Source organism: Epinephelus lanceolatus, chromosome 8, assembly GCF_041903045.1.
Source record: "Epinephelus lanceolatus isolate andai-2023 chromosome 8, ASM4190304v1, whole genome shotgun sequence".
Lineage (NCBI taxonomy): Eukaryota > Metazoa > Chordata > Actinopteri > Perciformes > Serranidae > Epinephelus > Epinephelus lanceolatus.
The window spans coordinates 4,138,422-4,162,562 of record NC_135741.1 but is presented as its reverse complement, the minus strand read 5'-3'; the positions used below and the strand labels follow the sequence as shown (position 1 = coordinate 4,162,562).

The following is a 24,141-nucleotide window of genomic DNA, read 5'->3' as shown; positions in this document are numbered from 1 at the left end:
CTTTTCATTACAGTACGCAGCAGAAACAGGTGCATTTAATCACTTTCCGTTCAGGTTTCTGTGTGTGTGTGTGTGTGTGTGTGTGTGTGTGTGTGTACCTTGACAGTTGGGGTACGAGTGGAATCCAGATCTGCACTGTTCACATCGAGGACCCTGAAACTCTGGTTTACACAGACAACGACCGGACGCATCGCAGCCTTCAGGCAGAGAGCCGACTGTGCTGCAGCCGCACACTGAGGACAGAGACGGAGACAGACAGAAAGTCTTTGTGATTTTAATGGACAAAGAATTTAGTTATACATTCAGTCACTTTTTATTAAAGATGGTCTGTTTTTTTAGTGTCTTTATTTTGAATAGGAGACACATTTCCACCTGTATCTGGATATCAGCATCCAATCACTGACCTTTGTATTTACACCTGGTACTAATAATGTTCTTGGTATTTTACACTCTGGGGTGGGCAGGAGGTGCTTGTAATCATTTGCCTGGGTTCATACCACAAATTGTATAAAAGAAGTAGACGCTGTCACTGTGACGTCTCTCATTCGTTTGGGGACTACGATTTTGAAGCCTCGAGTTTGGTGTTCTGGCGTCGCCATCTTGGTTTTTTGGAGCCGAAAGAGACCATGGTTGAATAAAAGGGCAAAACCTAGAAGGAGCAAGGGGTGGGTCTGACCTAGAACCTGAGGACACTATGCACGTCCAACGATACTGGCAACCTGACGGCACCTGTTTCCTGGCTACACCGTGTGCAGTCGCTGCTAAAAAGACACAATGAAAGGGTCAAAGTTTTAAGACGAAAACACGTCTGAAGCTATTTAAATGTACACAGTGCCATGGATACACAATACTGTACATCTATCCTGATTAACAGGTCTCTGTGGCAGCGACTTGTCGATCCCAAGGCAGCCACGCCCTAAAGCACACCCCTGATTTGACATTTATGTTCATGTAAATGGGACCATAATTTTCAAGGTGAATGTCATGCTATATTGCAGACTTAAACTTAAGTTTGAGACCATAAACATATGAGAAAATGTTTACTGAGGTAATAAATCAAGTGAGAAATAGGTCCATTTCCTAACTCAATCAGATTCTTTTCCCCCCTGCTGGTCATTAGAAGGAATGCAGGTTTAAGGCTTCACTTCACTAGTCTCGCTCACCAGACCTTTCTCAAGAAAAGAAAGGTCTGGCTGGGCCGACTCTCACTTTAAGATTGGAGAAAAAAACGCCCCGGCTGCTTGTATTTCTTTCATCCAATCACAATTGTTCTGGGCGGTGCCACAGCAACGGTGCGCTTGCAAAAATATTGCCGGGGGGAAACAGGTTTTGGTGTAACACGCCCACAAAAATATCGCCTACAGGACACGAACTATGGCAGAAAAATGGCTACATCCCCGCAAGATCAAACACCGCAAAAGTTAATAAAGGACGTGTTGAAAACGGTTGAAAACTGCTACACAACCGGAGGTGGTAGGGCGCGACTTCAACGGGTGCCTCGTTCCGCCCAATGAGAGGCTGATCTATGCAGCAAACTTCCGCCCACTCAGACTACACTTCACAGACCCGTCTGCTTCTTTTACACAGTCTGTGGTTCACAGGCACCAAGGGCCTCTGCTTACACACTGGAAATACTGTTGTATAGCTTCGTGCATTGAGTCTTGACTTCAACTATGGAAGACTGTTACATCTACAACTGTGCTACAGCTCAGCCTCGCTACCTAATTTCTCCGTATTTTCACACCTGTCACAAAGCTTCCTCTAGAAAACAAAACAACAAAAAAGAGAAGGAGGTAGTGGTGTACTTGAGGAATGATTTATCATATGAAAACTCAAGAAAAAGCACAAGTGCTCTCAAAGAAAAGGATCAGCACATGAGAGGAGAAAATAAACTTCAGGCACTTATGCATGGAGCAGAGACAAATGCATTTAAATTAAGTAATTTAACTGTATTTGTTCTGGCTCCATGCACGAGTGCCTGAAGTTGTCCTGACTGGTTGCAGCCACAGACGATGACTCACGTTGACAGAGCGGGTAGTTGAAGTATCCTGGTGCACACTGGTCGCACTGGGCACCTTGGAAACCAATCCGGCACACGCTGTGACCTGTCACCAAGTCACATGACCCGTCCAGACAGCCGGGACCTGCACACTGACAGGCTGCAGACACACACACAGAGTGAGATAAATAAAACAGCACCAACACAGACTGATAAATAACACGTGTTTATTTAGAGCTGACTGTCTGTGAGTTTACCAACTTTACTCACTGGAGGAAATGTGTCAAACTATTTACACTGATTAACACAGCTTAGTGGAATGCTGTTTATTCAGGGGTTTGTGTGTGTGTGTGTGTGTGTGTGTGTGTGTGTGTGTGTGTGTGTGTGTGTGTGTGAGGCTGCTCCTGGGTGGTAAACCAACACAGGATAAATAAACAAGCAGATAAATAAAGCGTCTGGAATCCCTACCTTTGTTTGTGTTTTAGTATTTCTGTGTCTGTGCATGTGAGTGGAACAAATGTGGCCTGATCCATTAAACTTAACTGTAAAAACCTGGTTTAACCCTGTTTAAACACTCCTCAGTTAAAACCCAATCATTCTGACTTCATGGCTTTGAGAGACGGAGAGATCATCATCTGAAGTTTCATCCTTCATTAGCTCCCGATTACGCAAAGCAAAGTCATTAAAACAGATGTTGTTCAGTGTCGTTAGGGACTCAGGAGAGTGAGGAGGTGTTTTTCCTCTTACCTATAGCGTCATTTATCAGTCCAGATTGTTTAAGTGTGAGTTGTTGAGGGTTGGAGATATTGACCGTACAGATGTCTGCCTTCTCTCCAGTATAATAGAACTAGATGGCACTCAGCTTGTGGTGCTCAAAGCGCCAAAAAACATACATTTGGAAAACTCAACAGCAATGTCTCTTTCCAGAAATCATGACCCGGTTACTCAAGATAATCCACAGACCTTGTTGTGAGCAGTTTCATGTCGGAACTATTTTCCTTCTACTGAACAACACCGTATCACTGCGCAGAAGGACGTGTGCATCTACTCATGGACGAGTGACTCGAATTCATTGCTAAATTAAAGTTAGATTAATAACTTTGGGTTTTGGATGGCTGGTCGGACAAAACACCCTATAGTGTAGGATATTTTTCAGTGATTTCTGATGTCGTATGGACCAGAGAATTAATGATAACAATCGTTAGCTGCAGCCCTACTACATTTCTCTATCCATGCGACCATCTCTCACCCTGACAGTTGAGTCCGTAGAAACCCGGAGCGCAGGTGTCGCAGTGGTCACCAGTGAAACCTTGTTTACAGACGCAGGTCTGAGTTCGAGGATCCGGCCTGCAGGAGTTATCCACAGTCCCGGCTGCGCTGCACTCACAGTCTGCACACAGAGAAGATAAACTGGTTTGTTGGGAGGAAAGTTATTTAACTTTTGATAGGAAACAGGTAAATAAAAAAAGACAGAGATTTAGTCAAAGTCATTGTCTATGATGAGAATGATTTATATTTATCACAAACAGGCTGATATGGGCGGAGCCACAGCGGCACAACAACATGTATTTGTGACGTCGGACTGAACTGTGGTTTTTCCAGCTTATCATATTCCAACGAATTCCACTCACACCACAGATTTTCCCAAAACTCCCTCAAACATCTGACTCACACCAAAAACATGAACAGCTGAACAGGTGAGGGGAAGAGCATGGAAAAACACAGACACAGGATCAGAGTGTGAGTCAGAGTCAGTCATCAGTTTTCTTCTGAACTTTCTTTGCTCTGATCACAGTGTATTGTTAAAGTTTCATTATATGATACTAAATGTTGTAATAGTGGGAGGAACCTCTGTGGAAAGTCTTTTCTCTGAACTGAACCCATTGCTTATGCTTTATTATGTCTGCCACGAATAAGCCCTGCGAGGATCATGTGTTTGGTCTAGTGTCATTCTGTCATTCTGTCTGTCTGTCTGTCTGTCTGTCTGTCTGTCTGCAGCTAATCTCACAAACTACTGGACCAATCAGCCTAATATTTCGTGTGCACACGTATGACTCAAAGACCTCTCTCATCAAAGATTTGTGGCTTTGTTTTAGTCATCAAAAATAAATTCATCCTCACATTTACTTTTATTTGTATTTCACATACAGTGACTCTTAGCAAATAAACTTGATTTGCTCTGTGCAACGTGTCGTTTACTGACGCCATTTGTTCTTAAAGACTCTGAAGTGGTTGAGAAAAGAGAGCCGAAAGCTTAATGTTTAAATAGGACAAAACACACAAATATATAAAACAAAAAATAAAGAACACAAGAGTCTTACTGATGATCTCTCCTGCCGTTTTGGCCTCGCCATTGTTGTTGTTGTTTGGATCGGTGGGATCGGTGGCGATGGCTAATGGACACAGAGACAGAAAGAGCGAGATCAGAAACCAGGGAAATATTCAAACACGAGGTTTCACTAATCATGGTGAATATAAATTCTTTGTCCAGCTCCTTCGGACAGAAAACCCCAAAGCTCACACACTGTTTTATGAGTTTTATGTTTGTGTTGCTGCGACTCACGGTAACAGCCGGGGAAGTTTATGTAGCCGCTGGCGCAGGAATCACAGTTCTCTCCGGCGTAGTTTGGTTTGCAGAAACAGCGACCGGTCAGATCCTCACAGGTACCGTCAGTGAACTCTGACTGACAGTTGCAGCCTGCAGAGAGAGAGAGGGAGGGAGAGGAGGAGGAGACACGTAGACAGAAAAGATGACAATAAGACAAAGAGCAAAAAGAAAACCCATATGATATAAATGATGTTCATGTTATCATGTTATCTGACAGGCAGCGGTCACTCACGTGAGCAGGCCAGCGGGGAGTCAATGGTGTGGTCAGGTGACCTGTAGTAGGTGGGGATGCAACGCTCACAGTTGACTCCAGTGGTGTGATGCTGAAAGGAAAGAGTTGCCCGTTAGTTAGCTCCTCATAATTGGAATCAGATGTTCGAAAAAGATGTTTGTTCTGTATATTATGTAAATTTCCCAACTTTTAAGTCAAAGTTTTTGACGTCCTCCTCTAATTTTACTTTTCAGGACACCTTCTCGTTACTGAAGGAACCGTAACAGGATACAAATATAAGACTATAAAGACATTATAAGTGAAACGCAGAAGATGACAATAACAGCTGCTCACTGAGGAAGAGCAGAATAAAGCAGAGTGTTGGTTACCTGACAGTTGAGGCAGACTCCTCCACCTCTGTGGTGTCCGTGGATGTCGATGCTGCCTCTCTTCTGATCCACCTCGGGGTCGTAGTAACAGTCAAACGAGTGACGGTGACAGTTACACGCTGGAACACAAACACAGACAGCAGGTGAATGAACAGTGACGGTTTGAAAATAACTGAAATATCAGTAATATTTTGAACTGAAATGATTTTAAAAAAGATAAAATATTAAAAAACAACCTGAAATAAACATTAGGTCGAGTGTAGAAGTTGACAATGACAACTGAGAAAACCCTATCTGCTGATGAAGACCATGAAATGCAGCCAAAAAGCTCCAGAAAAAAGCTAATGTGTGGATCCTGAGTTATTTATTATTATCATAATCAATCTTTTTTGTTTTTTTACTTTTTATTTTATTTAAAGACAATACAAAACAATAGCAAAACAACAAAAAGAGTGAATTCAAAAGTGAATACAGGCCATGTTTGTGTTTGTGTGTCTATAATCTCCAAGTTTGACACTTGAAAGGATGGCGGAGAGGAAAAATAAAATAAAATAAAATAAAATAATAAATATGAAAAGAAGAATGATCATGATAATAATAATAATAATAATAATAAAGGGGAAGGAAGTATATAAAAACTAATCCTAAATTTTAATTGTTATAACTAATACTAATATTAATAATTAAAAGAAAAAAAAAAATAAATAAATAATAAAAATAGTAAAAAAGTCCCCCATCCGCTGGCAGCAAGGGGATTTAAATAATTCCTGTCAGGTGAAATGTCTTTAATGTCCAGTATTTATCTATCTATTTATTTTCTAATTAATATAAAATCAATATGTGGAGGCAGTCAAAAGATATTACAAAGGAGGAATAATAAACTCTTGTTAGAATATAATTATTGGACAAACTATAGAAATTAGAGTCAGTTTCACATGACATCATTAACTAGACAGGATCCAACTTCATAGATCGTTTTACAAGTGAGTGAATCAACTAAAAAACAAACAGATGCACAGGTTGCACAGATGCTCACAAACACACATGAAGCGTTGAGAAATAAACACTGTGACTGTTCACCTGGAGGGTTAAAACTGCTGCAAGCAGAGAGACATGAAGCAGGAGGAAAGAGAATAAAGACGAGGACGAGAGGGACAGAGTTAGTCAGTACTTAGTTACTGATCAGTACAGCCTTATATAACTTTTCATTAATTAGCAGCAGATATTGCAGCCTCACAAAATGCTTCATTTCTTCTTTGGTGACAAGTTTATGTTGGATCTGAAATGACCTGAGACATTCATGTCATCCTGCTCTGTGAAGTCTCTTCAGATGGAGTTGTTGTTTTGAAACCTGTTTCCTCCGACAGGTGTTCACTGAGGTGATCACACACTCTGCTGAGGATCATATTCAGCTTGTTCCCAAACAAATCAAAGACGAGAGAAATGAGAGAAGCTGTAATTAACACAACCACACAGGCTTCATCATTTCCTGACGTCTGATGAAAGTCACTTATCAGGCTCTTTGTTGTCTCAAGTGTGTAGAAGGAGGCTGGGGATGTTTCATGAATCATAAAAAGATTATTTCATGTCTGATCACAGTCGGTGATCAAAGACTGGTGCAGTCTCTTTTAATGATCTTCCACTCTTAGTAGTTTTTTAATCTGTTCATTCACAGAGTCAAGAAAAAACTTTGTTGTGCTATTTATGACCCTGCAAATGTTTAGGTGTTCATTTCACTATGGAAGTAGAAGAAGAAGAAGACGAAGATGATGATGATGAAGAAGAAAAACAAGAAGAAGATCATGAAGAAGAGGAAGAAGAAGAAGCAGAAGAGGACCATAATGATGAAGAGGACAATGATGAAGAAGGAAATAATGAAGATGTAGAAGAACATGACAGAAAAGAAGAGGAAGAAGAAGAGGAAGACAAAGAAGAAGAAGACAACGATGATGGTGAAGAAGATGAAGACACTGATGGAGAAGAAGATAATAGTGATGATGTAGATGAAGAGGAAGAAGTTGATAATGATGATGAAGACAAAGAAGAAGATGATAATTATGATGATGAAGATGATGATGAAGAAGAAGATGATAATGATGATGAAGACGAAGCAGATGATAATGATGATGATGAAGAAGATGATGATGAAGAAGAAGATGATAATGATGATGAAGACAAAGCAGATGATAATGATGATGAAGATGAAGAGGAAGAAGAAGAAGACAATGAAGATAATGATGAAGAAGATGATGAAGAAGAGGAAGATGAAGAAGAAGATAACGATGATGAAGACAAAGAAGAAGATGACAATTATGATGATGAAGAAGATAATGATGAAGAAGAAGATGATAATGATGATAAAGACGAAGAAGATGATAATGATGATGAAGATGAAGAGGAAGAAGAAGACAATGAAGATAATGATGAAGAAGATGATGAAGAAGAAGAGGAAGAAGAAGAAGAAGATAATGATGATGAAGAAGAAGAGGAAGAAGACAAGACAAACACCCACGCTCAGATTTCTGGGCTCATCATCACTCTCTTCCTCCTGGCTCACAGAGAACACAAAGTCAAAAACTGAAGAGTAAAAGCTACTACTACTCGACTGCTTCTTGGACATGTGACTCACTGTAGTCATAACTATAAGGTTACCTGGCAACCAGCGGAGACGACATGAAAAGAACTTGTGTAACTGATTCCTTTGGCTTTGATGAAATGAAAAAGAGGAGTGGAAGTCTAACGCACCAAACTTGACCTCATCACTGTGAACGTACACACACAGATTACATACATCCTTTAAGTTACTCCAGGATAAAGAAAGAGAAGTGCACACACACACACACACACACACACACACACACGTACAACCGAGACCAACGTTTGCTCTTCGTACAGCGTCAGTGAAACCCTGATAGAGCTTTTTGTTCTTATCTGACCCTCAGCGCCTGAGAGGTGCCAGCTGAAGAAACCAGCGCTCCTTATCCTGCAGCTCTGACTCCAGCTCTGATAGCGCTGAGTGTTTTTCTCAACCCTGAGGCACATTTGACATTTTCCCTTTTTCATGACACAAAAAAAGACCTTTGGGCATCGTTCAGTGCAATGAGTCAGTCAGTCAGTCAGAGATAAACTGAGCAGACATGAATAACTCGGCCTGTAAACAGAGACAAGTCCTGTCCTTAGAGTTCCACTCTGCCCCACGAGTCTCAGTCAGGTTATATATTCTCTTATAAATGGTTACTTTCAACTGTCTTTAAAAAGGCTGAAATGGGGCTGGGTGATATCACCTGTGAATACGATCGCAATATTTGTAGGTTATTTTGTAATGCCAGTAAATAAATAAATAAATAAATAATAAATAGTGATATTTTGAAATCTCCTCTTAACTCCTGCTGACTACTATAAATGCTAAACAAACTATTATTACAATAAACTGAAATAAAGTACTGCTACGATAAAGTTAAAGTACTGTATTTTTTTCTAATTTTAATTAAGTACTGTTGTAAATAAAGTTAAATAAAGTACTGTTATTACCGTCACTAAAACATAATGTTGCAATATTTTTAGGCTATATCGCGATACACAATATATATCATGATATTTTGAAATCTCCTCTGAACTACTGCAGACTACTAAAATTATTAAATGAACTGCAGTTACAATAAAGCTGAATAAAGTAACTACTTTTATAATAAAGTTAAATAAAGTACTGACACAATAAACTATTGTTAAAAATAAAGTTAAATAAAGTACTTTTAAAATGAAGTTTAAAAAAAAGAACCGTGACAGTAATGTTAACTAAAGTATTGTTAAAATAAAGTTAAATAAAACACTGTAATAATAAAGTTAAGTAAAGTACTGTTAAATAAAGTTAAATAAAGTACTGATGCAATAAAGTTAACTCTAGTATTGTTATTATCAAATTAAATAAAGAACCGTTACAAAAATGTTAACTTAAGTATTGTTGTAACAAAGTTAAATGAGGTACTGTTAAAATAAAGTTAAAGAACGTTCTGTTAAATAACGTCAAACAACGAACTGATAAAATAAAGTTAACTAAAGTAACGATATAATAAAGTAAATAAATTATATTGTTAAAATAAAGTTGAATAAAGTTATGTTATGATAAAGTTAGATTAAGTATTAATATAATGAAATAAACCAAAGCTTTTATTCTGAAGCACCTGGCTCATCCCGAGCAGGAAGTGTCGATGTTTTTGCTGTGAAGCTTCCGCTCAACAGTTAGCAGTTAGCTGTTAGCTGTTAGCAGTTAGCGGAAAGTTAAACTGTTTCATCCCAGTTAAAGTCACATATTGAAAACAACCTCGCAGCACTGCAGCTGATGCCTCCATCTCCTCCTCTCTGTAGTTTCATATCAAGTTGCCCTTCGGTGACCTTTCTGCCATTGTGATACTACTGTTGTTCATTGTTAAATATAACTGCAGCTTTGATAACAGACGGCTCTCACGTGTAAATATAACCAGAGCTTTGATAATGACAGACGGCCGCAGGACACAGTCAGAGATTGTTTTAAGACACGATCAAAGCTTTGAGCTGATAGTCTGAAAGAAATACTTCAAAGTAGCCGATGTGTCAATAACCTGTGATCATGACCTAAAATAAACACTAACATTAAATAAAATATTCTGAACTTAGACTGAGTCATTCTTCACGAGTCCACAAGCAGGCAGAGCATTTCAACATTATAAATTACTGCAGTATAAGAAAACAGGAAAGTCACCTGGAAATAAAACACGAAACTCGAGATTGAGAGCTCAGTGAATTAAAAAAACAGACGTCTATTTAATTCACTTATATACAGTAAATTAAACAACGAAAATAAACTATCCTCCTCTTTCCCGGGGAACTCCTGGACCTCCCTCAAGGACTCCTGGGTGAGCAGACACACAGCTCAAATGTATGTGTGAGAGCTAACTGCAGCGCTGCGGCCCATGAGTCTGTTCAGCTTCGTTAATTTAAGGCCAACTCGTTCTGTTGAACCAACACATCAAAGAAAACACATTCCTCTGCAGGGATCACTGATTCACCTCTGTGTGTGTGTGTGTGTGTGTGTGTGTGTGTGTGTGTGTGTGTGTGTGTGTGAGAGAGAGAGACCAAGCACGAGGTCTTCCTCGTACACTTGAGTGTGTGTGTGTCAAGGCAAAGTATCAGAACCACTACTCACGTTCACACTCGTTGGCGCTGTAGGTCGTGGCTGGTTTCCATGGTAACTGGTTGTATCCGGGGCAACACTGGTCACAAGACAGGCCACAGGTGTTGTGCTGACAGTCGCACTGTAACCTGTAAACAACAACAACAACAACAACAAGAGTATGAGTAAAGAAAACAACTCATTTTACTTAGAATGGGAGTTTTAATTTGACATCAGCTCCCAATGTGTGGCTTTTACACTTTGACTGAGACACACACACACACACACACTGCAGACACAAAAGGCTGAAACATGCCATGGTATGTAGCTATCTCAGCCCATTGTGTTTTGGGTAAAACATCATTTGAACTTTTCTCAGAAGTTCACATTCCTCTGCTGCTGTCACTTCAAAGACAAAGAAAGAAAGAAAGAAAGAACGGAGAAGCGTGACAGAGAGTCAAGAGAAAAGTGGAAATGGACCCCCCAACAATGAAAGAGTTAATCTTTCTCCTTCATCGACAGCGGCTGACTGCTTCACCCCGGCGTTTTAATCGGATTAGTGTGTAAACCTGCGGCCTGCCGAGTGTGGCCAAGACACAGCGGGGAGAGAGGAAAAACACTTTAACGCCATTCTCTCGTCTCTCTGAGTCCTCTTAATCGGTCAAAGAGAGACAAACACAGAAGACTGGAGTCACGGGAGAGACGAGTGTGATCAAAAGGAAGGAAACAAATCCAAGAAAATCACCTAACAAAGGTTTTTCCTCTGGTTTCAGTTTGATTCCTTCAGCAACTACTTTCTAAAATAGTCACCTGAGATGAATCAAATTAGAGCTTGTCCCTTAATTTTTCTCCACTTTTGCTGACGACTCCCTTCTATACTCATCAGTCACATTCCTACAAACTCCACTAAATTTCACATGTTCTATTATTGAGGAAAACGCATGGAATATGTAGCTGGATTTTATCTCAAACATACAAACACCAACCTTTAAATATTGCTATTTATCCTAGACCTTCCTGAAGAGGTGGTCTCGGTCTGGCTACAAACGAACTCTGGTGCGGTCCACGATGAGCAGCGCTAAAATCAACCTGCGTAGTTGTCCCTCCATTGTGACATTACAAAGTGTCACATTTATCTTGCAAGTGTACTCTTCTTCAACGTTTGCTTTACTTCCTGGATTTTTCCCACATGGAAATTCTGACCAATCAAGAGCAGCTTTCTCACACAAGACATTTGATCTGGTCCTCTTGTAAATGCTGCCGTGAGAACACGCACCAACTCTCGGCAATTATACAACTTTGGAACAACATGAGTCCCTGATTCAGACCAAAGGAGACGACTCTAGGTCTGACAGCAGCCTTTAAGTGACACATACTGTAAGAGTTCTTCATCTGATACCACCATATCATGTGAATGCAAACATTTTGGTGGCATCTCAGCACACTGAACATTGCCAAACCACACTGTGCTGGACATCATAATACCACAGACTGTAGGGCTGCAGCTGCTGGGACAGAGCTCCAATCACATGTCGCATTAAATTGAATAACGCTTGCAGTGATTGGCTGGGAGCAAACCCAAATATATTTTTCTTGAAGTGAGTGCAAAAAGCATCAAATGCAGGTATCATTTGAGACATTTTGTGCCTGTTCACACCTGAGATCAACCTGCAGCCTGGGTGATCCCACCACAGGAATGTGCCTCCATGAGGGCTGTGATGGTATCACTGTGGTTTGGGAGTTCACCGTCACTCCCCCTGCTTATATATGTATTTGATATGGTGTTTATTTTACTATATGATGACGAAAACTCTGTGTGTGTGTGCGTGTGTGTGTGTGTGTGTGTGTGTCTGTTCCACGTTTTTCTCCTCACTGACTTGGTCAATCCATGTGAAATTTGGCACAGTGGTAGAGGGTCATGGGAGGATGCCAATGAAGCAATATTACATCAGTTGGCCAAAGGGGGGCGCTATAGCAACCGACTGAAATGTCAAACTTTGAATGGGCATATCTCATGCCCCGTATGTCGTAGAGACATGAAACTTTGCACAGAGATGCCTCTCCTCATGAGGAACACATTTGCCTCAAGAACCCATAATTTCCACTTATATAGATTTTCCGCCATTTTGAATTTTTTGAAAAACACTTCAAATGGATCTCTTCCTAGGAAGTTTGAGCGATCTGCATGAAACTGGGTGAACATAATCTAGGGACCAATATCTAAAGTTCCCTCTTGGCAAAAGTTGGAAAACTTACTAAAACTGAGCTTCTATAAGGCAATGAATATTGCGGAGGGCGTGGCTCATCACATAAAGGTGTATAACATCTCAAGGGTTTCACCCATCACCACGCAACTTTGTAGGCATATGACCACACATAATCTGAGGGGACCCCTCCATTATTGACCCCATCAAACAAAATGGGGGCGCTAGAGAGCTCATTTCTTATCTAGGCCTAACCGCCATATGGATTTTTACTAAACTTGGTAGATATGTAGAACAGGACTCCTCAAGGTGACTGGAGAAATTTAACTCTAATTGGCAACTGGGTGGCGCTATAACAACAGAAAAATGCTTCAAAATGGCTAAAATGCGACCGATCGCTGTGGCTCCCCCTGTGGACCAATGACAAAGCTACCAATGGCTATGGACTAGTTATTTATATATTTGTGTGTGATTTGTAGCTCTTACGGTGTTCTCTGGAGAAAAGGTGTTTCAGAAGGAAAAGTTCACAATGATGCTCAAATAATAAGGATGACAGCTGAACATAATTAAAGACTTTTGAAAACATCAGTGTGGCCTGGGGTTCACTACAGTGAGAGATAAACCACACAGCTGCAAAACCATGCTCGATTTAATTTTGTCTACAGTCACTGAAGTCGTTCTCATGCTAAAAATATTTGTAACTTCTGTTATAATAAAATGAGTTTCTATTTGAGAGGTATTTTAGGGGTTTCTCTGCTGTGGGAGGTGTGTTACTGCGCTCTGGTCTGTGCTGATAACGTGTCTGTTTATTGCGTTTTAACAGGCTGATTGTGTTTCTAACTCTCACCTTTACTATCAGACCCATTCATTCAGCCTCTCTCTCTCTCTCTCTCTCTCTCTCTCTCTCTCTCAGTTTAATTCACATGCTCACTCATGCATCCAGTAGCTCTCTCACCCTTCGTCTCACCCTCCCTCCATCCCTCTTCTCTCTTCCTCCCTGCATGGCGATCAGCTCTGTTCAAGCGCTTTAGGAAATGACTTTCAATGGACAGTTTCCACCCAAATTCACTACTTCCTGGTTCCGATCGTTAGCTGCGGACCAGCAGCTTCCTGAGTGAAGCACGGTAAACTCAACACGTAGACGGCTGGAAGATATGGACAGCACAGTCGGTCTGTTCTGCAGCCGAGGTTAGTTATATTTCTATCGAGGTGCAGACGACAGTTTGAGCCACAACACGTGAAATATTACTGTCAATATATCAAAACAAGGTCTCTACAGCTTTTAACTGATCTAATTGACCACACAACAAATCAGATCATGGAAGTGCGCAAATCTTTGGTCTAAATTATAATCAAATACAAATATTTTAATTTATTTTTTTATTTTTATTTTTTTTTCACTCCATTAAAGTGTCAAACATTACAGAAAATATTTTCTTCTTCTAAAAATTAGCTTAATTCATAATAAAAACAATGATATATACAATAGTTTAAATCTGAGGATGTTTTACTGTGAATTTAACTTTGCTTATATTTATTTTTTTACATCAGTGCTGAAGGTAAGATCTCCACATCTTAATTCAGTCTGAGTTTTGCCGCCTCTAAACCGCCAACTGTCAAGTTTCTCTCAGTTTTAACAACATCAGCAGGTCGAACCTTTAAACACAGACCTGCACTCAGCAGACCTGCTGTCGTCTGTAACACACCTGCGGGACAACAACATTAAACAAAGTCCAGCATTGATGTAAGTTTTCAGATCTACATTCCTTCTTTCTGACACAACGCAGATGGAGCATCTCCAAACGCCTGATGAGGTCAGGAGGGATTTATTTGAATTCCTCATGCCGTGTTCCCATCAATCAAACACCTGCATGAAACAAGTGCAAATACTCTCGAGGGATTTATTCCAATGTTCCAGGAATATTTGGAACGTTCTGATATAATTAGAAACCACACTGCAACAGGATATCAATTCACATCCTCGACTGTTTAAAATACCAAAATCCCCCTGAATCACATATTTATATCCACCGAAATATCACAACTATAATTCTTTAGATGCCAGTTACAAAGCAGAGGTTATATTTGAAGAGAATTTTAAACAGTTTGAAAGGGTCATGTCTCAGTAACTGCTTTTTCCATTACTGTTAATCATTCTGTTATGTGTGAAATACCCAGAAATTAAACACAGTCTATGTCCTGATGCTCAGTCTAATCTTTGGTGAAGACAAACAGCTGGATCTGAAGGTGAAATCTGTCTGGACTGTAGCTGATTGTGAACTGCTCTTAGGATGGGAAACGGGCTGAAATTTCCACGTCTATTAACAACCTCTCAACCTAAGCCTTCTTTCTCAGCATGTGGATGAATTTGTGAAACGTTATTTTTTAAGCTCCAAGAGAGGTGTTGCAACTGTGAGACAAATATAATAACCTGCACCAGGTCAGGTACCCCCAGGTATGTGACAGGTAACCCAACAATCAACAATCACAGAATCAGTTTAATTTCATTAGTGAGGAAGTGATCAATTTTCAGCATCAACTAGCACCAAATCTGACCATGTTTTGCAAACTTCAGTGGTATTTTAAGTGCTGCAGGGAGACTCCTCTGCACCCCCTCGACAATCTAAATCACCACAGGAATTCACTTTAATAGAATTTATGAACTAAACTCACAAAGGAATTACAAAAAGCTCAAGAACACAATTAATCTTCCTCTGCAGTTCCTTCCTGTAATTGCTTTGTTATTATCCTGACACCCAAAGGAAAAGTTTGTTTTCTTTAAAAACCCCTCATACACAATCACTACACACACACACACACCAGCTGAGCTAATGGCTAACCCAGATGTAGCCTCACCTCTCTGAGCTCTGATCCTGAACTGGAGGTGAAGCAGCAAAGTGAAACCAAATGGTGCCGAACAGAACAAACTATGTGAACATACAGTATGAACCAGCTGGAAACAACATGATCCAACATGGTGTCTGTACATCAGTGCAATGAGGCATCAAATGGGTTTTACTTCGTTATTCTACTCTTTGAAAACATTTAGGAAATGTATTAGAGTTTGTTTCCAGTCAAACGTATTCTAACTGTAATTATCAGGTGTACAATAATCTGATTCATGGACGTAGACTGTGGCTATAAACCTGTCATTGGCTGGTTTACTTTAACCAGCATTCTCCTTTCCTTACTCTATCTGCAGGTTTCAAAAGATTTCGTGTTGCAGGACTCTTGTGCACGAGGTTGATCCATTTTCAGTGGATCTTTTTTTTTACAGTGCGATAACTGTCTCAGAAAATATCACGGTATCATGGTGTTACAGAATTTATATTATCATCTAGTCAGAATGACAAAGGGATGAAAATGGACGGGTTGTTTTTGGTTGAACAAACTTTTAATACTTTAATTGAAACTTGAAACCATTTTGTTAATGAAAGTGTATCTACAAAGTCTCTCCTTTGAAAATAATTAAAATAAAGGTGAGATTCTCCGTTCAGCTGCATTTTTTTTCCAATGTCTTAGATAAGCAAATGTACATGGTATGATGGCTGTCAACTTTTTTATCATGGTGTACATTAAAACCGGTATATCCCTGCAGCCATGTTTGTCACGTCTTTTTAACCGTGGCAGCGGCATTCGCCAGTGACACTGACTTCACCAATGCACCGATCTGTTCCACTTCACATGAGCTTCTGTGATAATTGTCGTTGGTTTTAAAGGGAAATTTCGGTTTATTTCAACCTGTCTCCTATCGTCCTAAATTTGTTTCAAGTCACTAGTCACATAGAAATAATAGTTAGCATATTAGCCGTTAGCCTAGATACAGCCATAGCGTCAGACCTGTTAAAACGTAAGTGAACGGGCATCCTTTCAAGTGCAAAGTTAGTCCACTAAACAAGCTTTTTTTCCACAAAGACCGCCTCATATTGTTAGGATAAATGTCAGAGAACATATAGAAAATGACATGTAAGCGTGTTGTCTTACCTTACCGGTGTGCTGCCATGTTTGTTGTTTACCATTTAGCTAAGGCTGCAACCGGTCCCATTCCTTGCAACAGAGGTATTCCTCTTCTGTGGGCAGAACTCTATCTCTATACATTCACTCCATTATCTCTTATAGTAAATTGAGGCCCTGCTAAGCATCATTAAAAAACTCTGGTTACATCTGCTGTTAAATCTCCACATTATTAGCATGACATCCACGATATAAACACACATTCACTGTAGGGAGAACACACTGTAGCTACATCACAAAATTCCTCACCCTTACAATCATACACAGTAAATACAGCACCCTGATTCACTCTCAGGAGATGAGTATCAATGTGCTCTATTATCATAATCTCCTGAAATCCCTCATATGAAGGGAGTGAAGCCAGGACTTGCTCAGGAGGGACTGTGTATTTAGGCTGACTGTAATATACATCACACACTCTCTGTTAAACTGCCATACATTATCATGGCAGTATAAACACTCGCTGTGGAGTAAATATATACCTGTGGGTGCCAGAGAGAGATTAGAGCTCACATACTGTATGAAATGTGAACTATAAAACCAGAGCCATTAAAACACCTCAGGGTTTAAACACACATAATTGTGCTGTGGAAGACATTTTAGATGTCAGTCAGACCAGTTCTGCAGTAAAGTCCACCATCTTCTCACAAGTAGTTCCAACCCATGCGTATCAGTTTGGTGTCCAACACAAAAACAAGACTGTCTGGTTTAAATGTGTCCACTGGTCTTCAGCTGAAAAACATGTTACACGTCCAGGGGAGAGGGTCTCCTGCACGAGCGTGTGAAGAAGTGTGTGAAAGTATACACACGTCTTCTTACAGTAACTACTGGGGCCCCACCAAGACTTTACAAACACCCATCAAACACACACAGCACATATATCTGTCTGCCACAAACACTGACACACACGCTCAGGACACGAGGTTAAGTTGAATTTCCACGGCTTTAGTTTAAACACACACATGCACCTGACAGAGTGTGTGAGGCTGAACTCTGCTCTGCTCAGTGTCAAAAAGATACAGACTCAAACACAGACATGACTTTAGGAGAATCATTGCAGTCTGCCTGTAGAGTAACAGCAGATCTCTAAGTCTCCCCTCAGAGACTCAACACCGAGCACACGGTGCACTCATTTTGGGATAAACATTTAAATTAATAATATGTTCCTCTGGTGTCTATTGTGTCTGATATGTCACTTCACTCACTCAAGTTTAATCTAGGTTATTAAAGTTTTTTTTAAATGCTCTTTGATTCCTCTGTATCTCATCACTGTGGTCAAATGGTCATTCTGTGGGTGCAGTATTCCTTTAAGCTCCATGTTTTCTCTCTGCCTTTTCACAGAGTCAAACATCACTGCACAGCTGAAACTGTCATCTGGCTCGGGTTTTTAAAGGAAGCGTTGCTGCCAAACCGCCTCAAAACACCAAATTGCAGCTATCAAATGAGGCAAATGTTGAGGTTTCACACACATAAAGTCCTGCGGTCGTGCATATCTACTTTACGTATCTGACAGGACTAAAGAAGAAAAAACAAATCAGTGTGTGAACCTCGAGGCAAAAATATTGTCAGGACATTAAAATAAAATCATTACATCCTCTTCAAGCCAAAGATCCATTATAAAATATTTTTACAGTCTCTTAAAAAGATATTTTCTAATGTCTAATCTTCATGTCTCAGCTGCTCCCTCCTTCCTTATCTCTTTGTTCTTTTTAACAGTGTTAATGCATTTGGCCTTGCTCTCATTTTTCCTCCCCTTCATGTTTAACTCTCCACGGTATCCCACTTATTGTTCTCACCACCCTTACACAGCTCACTGACATAAACAGGGAGATTTATGGTCTGTTTATGATTCACATCTCTCAGTTTCACTTTTCAATTACACTCCTTTGTGTGTTTTTCTAGTAATTCCTCCATCAATGTCTCATATTTTCACATTTTCATTCCTTCATTCAGTGGTTCCCAGTAAGTTAGAGTCTGTAAGATTAAGTATTCTGTCTTTTTTAATCATCAATCTTTTGCCTTGTGACCCCTGAAAATACACTGATGCCTACGTGAGATCATCCAAATCATCAATTTATCACAGTGTACAGTGTATTGCATGAACACATTCGTCAGAAAAAATGTTTCCGTTTCTGCAAACCTTGGATACGTCACATTTGTACGTTACTGTATTGTATGTAAGGATACATTGAAACGTTACGTTTCTTACAACGTTGTGCTCAATGTGTGATTATGTTAAGGCACAAAAAACCCTTGGTTATGGTTAGAAAAGAACATATTTCGGCTGAAAATACCCACATTCAGCAAGACAAAAGCTGCTGGAAAAGAAGTGATGGGTTGCTGAAAACAACTATGTTTGATGGCACAAAAGCTGCAGGAAACGCATCGACCGGTCGCTACAGAACATCCACGTTCAATGACACAAGAGCTGCTGGAAAAGCGTCAACAGGTTGCTAAAAAAACACCTATATGTGGTGGCACAAAAGCTCTGGAAAAGCGATGATTGGTTGCTAAAAACAACCACGCTCATTGGCACAAAAGCCGCTGGAAAAGCATCATATAGTCGCAAAAAACCCCACATTTTGTGGCACAAAACCAGCTGGAAAAATGCCGATTGGTCGCTGAAAACACCCACGTCCATTGGCACAACATCTGCTGGAAAAGCACCAACAGGTATATGCTAAAAACACGTTGAGCATGTTTTAACAACAATGGTTAATGTGTGGTTATATTTAGGCACAAAAAAACACTTGGTCATGGTCAGGAAAAGATAATGTTTAGGCTTAAAATAAATGGTTTTGGTGGCACAATGCCAACTGAAAACAGCAATGTCTTGGTAATTTTTTTCTGTTTTTCGGGGGGGGGGGTTTTTGTGGTAATTTTTTTTTCTGTTTATCGTGGTCATTTTTTTTCCTGAACAAGGAGACGAGATACTTAAAATCTCGCGATAAGCTCCCACCTGGCACCTGCAAGTGACCCCTGCATCCATGGTGACTCCTGCTCATGGATGTATTTTGCATCTGCGCTCCTGCTCCTAGACAATTTCAACTACGGGATCAATAAGGGTAAGGCACGTAATTAGTTACACACAGGGTATGATAATCTAGCTATGTTTTCAACTGCATCCTTCTAGTGTAGGCCTATCGCTCAATGTAACAGGTTAGGTTAGTAACAGGTTGTAACAATGTTAGCTGACAAATGTGTACGGGCATGATTTTACAACCTGTTACTAACCTAACCTGTTACAGGTTAGCAATAGGCCTACACTAGAAGGATGCAGTCGAAAACATAGCTAGATTATCATACCCTGTGTGTAACTAATTAAGTGCCTTACCCTTATTGATCCAAAAATAAATACCCCGAAAAACAGAAAAAAATGACACCCAAAAAAAAAAAAAAAAAAAAAAAAAAAAAACAGAAAAATAAATAAATTACTCTGAAAAACAGGGCTTTTTTAATTTGTCAAGTGAATGCAATACGCTTCCGTATGTATGAAATGTGCACATGTGTAACATATCTGTGGTTTGCAGAAACGTACAATGCCCACATTTCCTTCTGGCGACTGGGCCGACTGCGACTCCACAGTTCCCAGCCTTTTAATGAGAAAATGATTTTAAAAACTCTGGGACGAATTCTTTTTTTTGTCCAATCTTTCATATTGATTTACAACCCACGGGGAGATCGCCTCACAGATTAATAACTGATGATTTAGAGTGGAGTCATAAAACAAAATAGAGCCACCTGCCTCTCTGTATCAACCAGAAAATAAATCACTGCTATCTCCTCCAAGATGTCAGGGTCGCAGTGTGAACGCCTCCCAGCAGCAGCAGCGTATTCACCTCCACTGTACATCAAATTATGTGACAATCCAACCTCCCCTCCCCCGTCTCCCTCTCCTCCCTCTAAAATCCCTCCCAAATTCCCAAATCACTCACGAGCAACAAGGAAAGAGCTACATCACTGGCTTTACAACAGACCGTCTCCAGATACCTTCAACAAGTCTCTACAGGACTGTGTGTTAATGCATGTGTGTGTGTGTGTGTGTATGTGTAAAGGGAGACATCAGAGGCATACAGTAGGAGTAGGTGTGTATGTGTACATGCACCTAAAACAGACAGACAAATATTTATAGGCTGATACGTAAGTGTTTGTGTATGTGACTCATGGTGGATTTGACAGCAATAACGGCTCATTGTAAAATCCCCCACAGCCTGCAGGTAGCTACACACACACAAATAACTGCACACACGTACTAATGTCCTCGTACAACACACTGATACATATCATTAAATTAATCACACACTGCCCACTTCCACGTCTCAGGAGACACCTACACTTATCTGTTACTCTGCTTCGACAATAAAAACTAAATAAAGGACAGGAAGTTTATTTGTATGGAAGCTGTAATCAGAGAATTTATCTTCCTCTCCACCTCCAGATGTTTCACTCTCATGAAACTGCACAAACACGCTAAGAAACACAACACTTCCCATCATCCTTCTCTGTCGCTTACTGCTCGTTTTTCCCTCCACCTGTCTTTGCACATTTTCTCTTCTTCCATGTTTAAATCAAATTTATATACAGGCTGCTTTCAGACCTAGAGTCGTCTCCTTTGATCTGAATCAGGGAATCAGTTCATTTGTCCACATGTCACACATCAGGTCACCTCCACACCACATATACCTGAAACTAAATTCAAATATTCGCCAACATGTTGCACTGACTTATTACTTCAGTATTTGCAGACTGACCAGCTGAGCTAATCCAATCCAGTCACCTGCCTTTGGTCAAAACTGTCTCATTATTAGTGGAGTGGTACGCATATAGCTTTCATCCATTTGGTCCACTTTATTTTAAGATCCCAGGAGTTCCTCACCTCTCCTGATTATTTCCTAAATGAATCAGAGACTCTTCATATGTTAGGATGCTGCTGACTGACTGTGCAGGCAGGGACATGAAGGTTAATGAATATGAATGAATGTCTTTTATCTTTGTGAAGAACAATATCTCACTGACAGGAGATATCTTAATTAATTTCAGAGGTCAAGTTGGGACTCGAGTCTTCGTTTGGTCTGACTTGACATTTTTTTTCTGCTTCATTTGATATTGTCAGCATGAGTCTGACTTGAAACTGATTAGAAACTTGAGACTTTGTCCAATCTCTGCATGTTGCAGTTACTGCTTCTTCATTTCATGCATGCCATTTTTTTATTCCTTCATTCCTCTCCTCCTTTGTTTTCTCAGCGGGCTCATGTGTTGTAACAAATCTCACGTCTAATTTGCATCACAGGTGAGCAGGTCTGTTGTCCTGATGAAGACAGACAGAGAAACCACAGCCAAGAATAACTGAAACCCTTGTGCTTCAGATCAGAGCCATAGCTTGGGGATATGAATTTTGTAATGTGCACGCTGCAGCGTTGGGTATATTTAAACATACCTGTGTGTGTGTGTGTGTGTGTGTGTGCGCGCGCGTGTGTGTGTACAGTATGTGGTTGTGAGTTGGCACAGGTGTGTGGCACTATACTGACATAAATCATTTTTATGACCTGCTGTGTTTACTGAGACTTCCTGTTATCTTTCCATCAAGGACACAAACACAAGCACGCACCACAATATCCAGTCAAAACAGTGTTGGTTTGCCACAGCTGTGTGAGTCATTACAGTGCAGTCTGACTCTCTGATTAATCAAACCTTTGAAGGTTGGGTATAATTTGTATCTTACTTGTAGGGGTCGTTGGGATCCTTGGCGTTGCAGGCCTCAGCGTGTCCGTTACACACACAGCGTCCTCCAATGCTGATGTCTTTGATACTGTAGTAATACTGTCAAATAAAAACAATACCCAGCATAAATTATTATCATCAAAATGCTGTTGTACCAAATGTTTTAAATAAAGAAACAGTGCACTCATGCAGTGCAAATGTGTTATTTTCACCTATTGTATTTGAATATTTTTTAGAGATGCAGGATAATATCGGCACATCCTCGGTATCGGCCAGCATGAACGAATAAATACTACATACATTGAACACCACTCTATTTCTCTTCTCCAACTCCGACTTATGATGTTAATTCAACTACAGAAGAGACTTGATGATCACTAAAATTAGGTGGGGACAAAGTGGATATATCGGTATCAGTTATCGGCCAAATAAGTTGTTATATAAATCCAATAGCATGCAGCCCCAACAGTCTTAGAATTGCTTAAATTGGGTGCGACTGGAAAGCTGAGACTCTTGTGGATTCAATGAGCCCAATTTTATTCATGTGTGATGATGTCAGCCCACACAGTAGCAATCTCATTGCAGTGAGACCATTTTTAAACATGACCTCACTGTATAAAATTACCTATCGTGACCTCTAGAATAATCCCAGAATCATAACTTTAAAGCCACAAACTAGAGACCTGCAGCATTCAGAGGATGGATGGCTGTTATAGGGGGGTTTGTCAGCAGTGTAACAAACAGAAGTGCTCAGCATCCAATCGCCAAAAGATGTCAAAAGTTTTTGATGCCAAAACACAGCCTGGATTTTTCTATGGTGATCCTGAAGGTCTCTGTGTCTTAATGTGGTATTTTGGAGAGATTTCTGACCATTTCTATCAAGTCTCCAGTGGTCAAAAATGCTTAAATTTCACACTAATTCTGCATTAACTCAAAAACTGCTGCAACAACTGATGAGACTGGAAACAGCCATCATTTATTTCCATCATAATGTTCAGAGCCATGATTCATTTCAAACTTAGAAAAGTGAGAACAGGCTGTAGCATCCGGCCATCAGAATTACATCAACACCCGGGAATCATGAACGAACTCTTTTAAGGTGTAGAGGGTTCATTCCTGCAGTTAAATCCCACAATCTCAAAAACCCACAACTTTTCACAACCCCCCCAGAAAACAAATAAACCATGCAGGTGCCACCAAACTGCAGGAAATACTATGATGTTGTGTTCAAACCAAATGCGATGCAAATTTTCACATCATGTTACGCACGCAACTTTGAGCGCTAGAAATTGCTGGATAAACTTCCGCCAGTACGTCCTTAACCTCATATGTCCCTGGAGGATCTTAATGCTGATTTGCTATCATGACACAAATTGGTCACTGAGGTTGTGTCTTACCATTGGCTTTACATGTAATTCACTCGTACAAATTGTTTCATTCGCGCCTGGTGTGAACTATGTGTCTCACTGCCACCATGGTGTTGTTGGTCAGTGAAGCAGAGACCTGCCATCTTAACCCTCAGCATCAGATCGAGTTGTAAAGTCTGCATTATTGCAGGCAGCTTGTGGGAAACATGAACTCTTGACAGGTGGGCAGTGATGTAGTTCTGACAGCTGGTCGCTACAAGGTGCTTAACCAAAACAAAATGTTTGTTAAAGCTTTATGACTAAAAAACTGAGACAGTGCTGAGCTGCATCTCAAATTAATCTCAAAGTTTCCAGCTTTCAGATGACGTGTACCACTTCTTTGTGGCACATACTGTTGACATCCTGTCTCCCCATAACAATCACCTGCCCCCCCCTAAAAAAGAAACTCCTGATCTAATGTGTGGAAGTTGTGCTTCAAG

At 40.2% G+C, this 24,141-nt stretch overlaps 1 protein-coding gene across 2 annotated transcripts in view; it reads right to left on the bottom strand.

Moving 5' to 3' along the window:
* lama5 (laminin, alpha 5) overlaps positions 1-24,141 on the bottom strand; it is a 140,927-nt gene that overhangs the window by 54,645 nt on the left and 62,141 nt on the right. For both annotated transcript variants that reach the window (XM_033629088.2, XM_033629089.2), the window contains exons 6-14: positions 22,297-22,394; positions 10,390-10,505; positions 5,208-5,326; positions 4,840-4,930; positions 4,563-4,697; positions 4,321-4,392; positions 3,249-3,389; positions 2,022-2,159; positions 99-233 (exon numbers count right to left, since the gene is read on the bottom strand). In XM_033629088.2, coding sequence (XP_033484979.2) covers positions 99-233; positions 2,022-2,159; positions 3,249-3,389; positions 4,321-4,392; positions 4,563-4,697; positions 4,840-4,930; positions 5,208-5,326; positions 10,390-10,505; positions 22,297-22,394 — 1,045 coding nt within the window. The remainder of the gene's footprint in view (positions 1-98; positions 234-2,021; positions 2,160-3,248; positions 3,390-4,320; positions 4,393-4,562; positions 4,698-4,839; positions 4,931-5,207; positions 5,327-10,389; positions 10,506-22,296; positions 22,395-24,141) is intronic.